This window comes from Eurypyga helias, unplaced genomic scaffold (assembly GCF_000690775.1).
Source record: "Eurypyga helias isolate BGI_N326 unplaced genomic scaffold, ASM69077v1 scaffold40178, whole genome shotgun sequence".
Taxonomy (NCBI): domain Eukaryota; kingdom Metazoa; phylum Chordata; class Aves; order Eurypygiformes; family Eurypygidae; genus Eurypyga; species Eurypyga helias.
In genome coordinates this window covers 1-5,980 of record NW_010267014.1, presented here as the reverse complement: position 1 = coordinate 5,980, position 5,980 = coordinate 1, and the positions used below count along the sequence as shown (strand labels likewise).

The following is a 5,980-nucleotide window of genomic DNA, read 5'->3' as shown; positions in this document are numbered from 1 at the left end:
TCGGGCCCCAGTTGCCTCTTTTCGACTCTCCTAAGCCGGCATCGTGAGGTCGGGTAGGAACCTGGCTGCGGAGGTAAGTGGTAGAGACGAGGAGCGGTGGGTTTGGTGACTCTTGGTGTGAAAGCTGCTTGGGCGGGCGCGTGACCCTCCCCGGAATACCCACGTTAACTTCAGCCCAACTCGTTACGCGGCAGGTCCGGACGTCAGAGCGGAGTTACTGACCACTTCTGGCGAGCTGATCCTCACCTGCAACGTGACTGCGCCTCACGCATCAGCGGCCACGACTGGATGCTGGGGGACAAGATACTCCAAACCGACACCGAGTCGAGCGCTTTCACCCGTTACACGTGAGTGGTGGGGACGAGGGCGGATAAGAATCCGAATGCTGGGGACGGGGGTTTTTCCCAGAGGCTGTTGATGTTTCCCGGCAGCTGGGCCCAAAGCGGAGCGCTGACGGTGCAGGCTTTTGAACCTCAGGGCATAGAGCAGCTAAACTAAGGCCCAGCGTTTTCTTTAGGGAGAGGAGGGGTTAAAAAAAGGAGGAGGAGGGGAAGTTAAATGCCACAAATATCCCTGAGAGAAGTTCTGCTGGTTTGTGGCTTTGGGCAGGCGTTGGGCTGGTTAGTCGCGTGCGAGGTGCCGCGTGGCCGGGGCTGTGTCCGTGCCGTCGGTCTGCAGCACGGACAGTGTGCCAGGGCTGTTTGTCCGGAGGCTGAGGGACCCCTGCTCTGGGCAGGAATCGGCTCCCCAGCTGAGGCTCCGGTGTAGGCTGTCTCTGCTTCCAGGGTTTATGTACCTCTGAAAGCCAACCCCATCCTGGGCTGGATCCAGAGCAGCGTGGCCAGGGGGGGCGAGGGAGGGGATTCTGCCCCTCTGCTCTGCTCTGGGGAGACCCCCCTGCAGTTCTGCTCCAGCTCTGGGCCCCAACAGCAGGAGGACACGGAGCTGTTGGAGCGAGGCCAGAGGAGGCCCCGGAGATGCTCCGAGGGCTGGAGCCCCTCTGCCATGGGGACAGGCTGGGGGAGCTGGGGGGTTCAGCCTGGAGAAGGGAAGCTCCGGGGAGACCTTAGAGCCCCTTCCAGTGCCTGGGGGGCTACAAGGAAGCTGGGGGGGCTTTTCCCAAGGGCAGGGAGGGACAGGACAAGGAGTAACGGGTTTAAATGGAAAGAGGGAGATGGAGATGGGACATCAGGAAGGAATTCTTCCCTCAGAGGGTGGGAGCACTGGGACAGGTTCGCAGAGAAGCTGTGGATGTCCCATCCCTGGGAGTGTCCAAGGCCAGGCTGGATGAGGCTTGGAGCAACCTGGTCTATGGAAGGTGTCCCTGCCCATGGCAGGGGGTGGGACTGGAGGGGCCTTTAAGGTCCCTTCAACCCAAACCATCCTGTGACCTCTCCAAAGTCCAGCCGTTCCTCCAGAACACACCGGGAAGTTCCAGGTGGTGGTCGGCGCTTGGAAGTGGTTCGCAGGGCACAGCTGAGCAGAAGTGGGAATACCAGCCTTACTGTGGCAGTGCAGGGAGCTTTCCCGTTCCGTTACGGCTGGGCCTGGCTGGCACCGACCCAGAGCTGCAGAGCCATCGTGTCCTTTTGTGTGGCAGTGCCGACGTGCCTGTCTCCCCATAGCAACAGGGAGCTGAACAAGGATTAAAGTATTTATAACCCAGCCTCCCTCGCGTGACCTCAATTCCTCAGCTGAGTGGTTTTTGGAAGCGGGAAGCGCCGTGCACAGCAGAACTGACAAACAGCCCGTTGTCCTGGTGCAGCCACGGGACTGAAACTTTGCCCCTTCCCCCGAGTGGGTATCGCTGAGCTGCAGAACGAGACCTCGCGGTGAGGCGTAATCCACTAAATCTCATTGTGAGGCTGCTGCAAAAAGGAAAACGGGAGAGTTCTCCCTGCGCTCGGATCGGTCCGGAGTAACCCAGCCTGGGTTGTTGCTTTGCCGTGTGTTTCATGGGATTTCTCCAGGCAGGAAGAGCCTTCCTCAGTGTGTTCTCCCAAGCTCCTTGCCCCCCTCCTTCAGCGGTGAGCCGCAGAGCTGGGGTCCTGCCTGAGGCGTGTGGCCCTGCGAACCAGACGGCTCTCGTGCACTTCCCATTCTCCTGGCTTTCCTCAGTAGAATTGGGTTTATTGTGGTTTTTAATGGGATTTCAGGACCCAGGTGTCTCAGTGACTGCTGACTTGGTGGGTCTGTGTCAGATTCCGTGTATGAAACCATCCTCCGTGTGCGAGGAGCGCTGGCCTGCAGGAGGTGCCTGGTGCAGTGGAAATACCGGCGCTGGAGCGGGAGAAATTGCCTCTGGAGGAGCCTGCCGATGCTTACAGACGTCGGCTGCTCTGGGTTGGGGTGTCTGTGGGCCATCAGCCGTGCTGAATGCTTATCTGGCATCCTGGTTTTTGGTAGGATTGAGGGGAAGATGGAAGATCACTCTGGCGTCTATGAATGTGTCTACAAAACGAGCCCGGTGATAAAAGGCCAAGTGACTGTTTCAGGTAACTTCCCGTGTCTGGTTCGGGGTGTGAGGAGGGAAGAGGAGAAGCTGCGATCTCCTCAGGGCTTTGGTTTGGTACCTCCTCAGCTTTGGGAAAGCTGCTTCCAGCCCTTATCCCTGGAGCTGCAGGACTCCACATGGCTGCTGCCAGGCGTGCCCTGGGCCGCGCTGGTTGACCAGGCAGCTGAAGTGTCTCTTGGGCCTGGCATTAAATCCGCCTCTGCCGTGGGCATCTTCCCAGCAGAATAACGGGAAAGGGATAACAGCTGGTGGACAAATCTGCCTGAGCCTTCCCAGCAGCAGCTTGATGTGCTTTCCCCTCCGAAAACACCAAACAAGGGGCAAGAGCGGGGGAATAGACCCACTTTTTGGTTCTGGCGAGGTGAGCTGCAGGGAAACTCCCTGTAACGGGATGTCTGCTTCTCTGCCTCTGGTTGTAGTTGCCCCCCAGGTGATGGCATACAAGAAGTCCGAGCACGGGAACGAGGGGGACACGGGCGTGCTGACCTGCAAGAATCCCTCCTTCCCCCCCGTCAAGACTTGGGTCTGGTACAAAAAGAGTCAAGAGGTAAGTGCTGTGGGTTGAGGGTCCTTCTGCCCGTCCTGCTTCCTGGCAAAGAGGGGGAAGACCCCATCCCATCAGTTAGCTATTGCAGAGGAGCCCCCCCAGGACTCCTGTGGGGGTAGGGCGGTGGGAAGTGGGCAGCCCCCCTCATCCCTGGGAGCTCTCTCTCCTCCCTGCAGGCCATCACCAATGGTTCCGGTCGGTACATTATCAAGTCCAGCGGCAACAAGACGGAGTTACGCATCCTCAAGCTGAACATCGAGGAGGATACGGGTGACTACCACTGCAACGCCACCAACGACGCCGGCACCGGCGGCGCTACCGTGAACCTGCGCGTGCGCAGCCGCCTGGCAGCTCTCTGGCCCTTCCTGGGCATCGTGGCAGAAGTCCTTGTCCTCGTCACCATCATCTTCATCTACGAGAAGAGGAGGAAGCCCGATGAGGTTCTGGATGGTAAGAGTTGCCTGGGGGTGCAATCTTCCTGGAGAGACCAGCTAACTGGGGGGAGGGTACAGGCAAAATCTCATGGAGAAGCGGGAGTTCCCTGTGTCAGATGGGTGTTAATTTGGGGGCTGCCTCTCGGGGCACGTGGTAGTCCTTTCCAGGCTGCTGTAGCCATGGAGCTGTACGTAACTGCACTCTGGATCTGGAGCGAGATGAGGTTCGGGGCAGGGCAGCCCGACCCTTTGTCTCGCCATTCCCCTGCGCTTTGCTCACGCGCTTCACGTGAGCGTCTCTGGGACGGGGTTTTCTTTGGCAGGTGACGCTGGAGAAGCTGGTCTGTGACGAGGTGGTAGAGCTGTGCTGTGAAATCCAGGGACTGTGTCAGTGGCTCCTTAAGACCAGGCTTAGGTTCAGCCCACGGATCTCCTTTGGGTCCCTCAGATCCACACATCCTGACCCCTCAAAGCCTAGCGTTATCTTTAATCTGTTCTGGAAGCATCGGCTCCTCCCTTTCCTTATCGGTGAGGATCTGCATTGTGCTAGCGCAGCGCCTCTCCCTTATCTGATCCCGTTAACAATGAAGTCTACGTGCTCCGCATCCTTCCTGCTTGCTGGTCCGGAGCCCTCTGCTAGGGAACAGCACGTCAGGGAGCCTGAGTGTGCGCAGGGTGAAGCGCTAAACTAATGCCAAATATCCCTCCCCACCTCCGGGGCGTGGGGAGCCCTACTCAGGGCGGTCTCAGCAGGTGCTTTGCCCTCTGTCACTCTTGGCTGCGAGGTCGGTGTCGCCTGAGGGTGTTGTGGCTGCATCTCCCAGCAAACCCACCCCATGGCCTGCGCGTGCTCCGGCTCTGCCGACATCGCCCCGGCCCGGGTCCTGCTGAGCACTGACCTGTCGGAGCTGCAGCAGATGGAGATGGGGGGTGTACAGAGTGTCCTGGTGCTCCTTGGCCAGAGCTCAGGTTCCCGAGTGTCACAGACTCTCGGGAGGTGAGGTGAGGTCGGCGTCACACCCGTGGGACGGACGCGCGGCGTTACGCTTCTCTGGGGTGAAGCGGTTCTCCTCCACAGAGGTCTTTGTACTTTGCCCCTCTCGGGAGGAGGTGAGAGTAAGGCACTGCGGAGCCAGTTCCACAAGGAATGCTTTTCCTCGTGGTTGTGGATTGGGTGCTCCATTACCTGGGATGGGGAGAGTGGCCTGTCTACGGTGTGATGTCCTTGCTGGTGTTATCTTTCCGCTCTTTCCTTCTCTCCTCACGGTAAGTAGAAGATGGTTCTGGCACGTTGCTGGTCTGTCCTCTCACCAGCTGGGTGCAGATTTGGGTGCCCAAGGCAGTCCCAGTGCTGAGAGCGAGGGTCTCGCTCGGGGGGGAGCCTGGGCTGCCGAGAGGACGGGAGAGCCTTCTCTCGGAAAGCCGAGGATTGCAAGGAGCTGGTGAAAGGCCCCAGGGCTTGGCACGTGTTGGCAGAGACCTGTCCGTAGCTGTGCTTCTCGGTGTAGCCAGAACGTGGTGTGCAGTGTGTTTGGTGTGGTTTCACAGCCTGTGGGGAGGAAGGAGGGTGTGCTGCTGCTGCCTAAAGCCTCATCCCTGAAACACCCTGTTTGGATTCCCTTTACTTGCCTGCCTTCAGGTCTGGGAGCCTCCCGGATCGGCGCAGCGGGTAGATCAGCGGCAGCCGGCTGGGCTCCCTGTCCCAGTGCTGGAGTGGCCACAGTATTCCAGGGATACACAGGGTGCAGCTCTTAAAGGGGCAGTACCAGCCAGAAGTGCTGCTTCAGAGCCTCCCTGGACGCTTCCCTGTGTAATTCTCTGGCCTCCCAGGGTGGTCTTGGGGTTGATGAGGTGCCAGACCCCAGGGTGGGTGGGGGGTGACTTGGCCATCCGTCGGGCCAGGCCCACCCTGTGCCGACAGGCAGCTGCGTCACGGGAGCCCGTGGCCAGGTGCGTGACGGGAGCCCGTGTCGAGGTCGGTGCCTTGTCCGAGCTTGAGGCACGAGGCGGCTCGTGGGGAGTTGGGGGGATGTTCTGGTGCGAAGGAGCCCCGGCTCTGCCAGCCCCCGGTGAAACCGGAGCCCTGCGGGTGCGACGGCCTGGGTCCAGTCCTGTGCAGGCAGTAGTATCCCGGCTATCCCGTAACCTGGCTGGAATGGCAGTCCCTGGGGTGTTGGAGGAGGATTTTTACATGCTGTTCCCTGACACTCTTTGTTCTCTCCTCCTGTGCCGCCCCGAACGGGAAGATGATGATGGAGGTTCTGCACCACTGTAAGTACCCTGTGAAAAACAGCCTTTTTCCTGCCGAGCCGGGCTCGTCCGGGGGGAGCCGGGGTCAGACCCGCGCAGGGAATCTGCTGGGAAGATACAAGCTGGCGTTGGGAATAACACACTGACTTCCTGGGCAGGAGACTTCCCTCCCGTGGTTCCCTGCACGTGGCCTGTGCCCCAACCGCGTGTGACCGGGGGTGGCACCAGTGTCCC

At 59.9% G+C, this 5,980-nt stretch overlaps 1 protein-coding gene across 1 annotated transcript in view; it reads left to right on the top strand.

The window, feature by feature from the left end:
* BSG (basigin (Ok blood group)) overlaps positions 1-5,771 on the top strand; it is an 8,352-nt gene extending 2,581 nt beyond the window's left edge. The window contains 6 exon segments of the mRNA XM_010157276.1: positions 195-263; positions 266-347; positions 2,407-2,495; positions 2,935-3,071; positions 3,239-3,512; positions 5,743-5,771. Coding sequence (XP_010155578.1) covers positions 195-263; positions 266-347; positions 2,407-2,495; positions 2,935-3,071; positions 3,239-3,512; positions 5,743-5,771 — 680 coding nt within the window.
* The last annotated feature ends 209 nt before the right edge of the window (positions 5,772-5,980 follow it).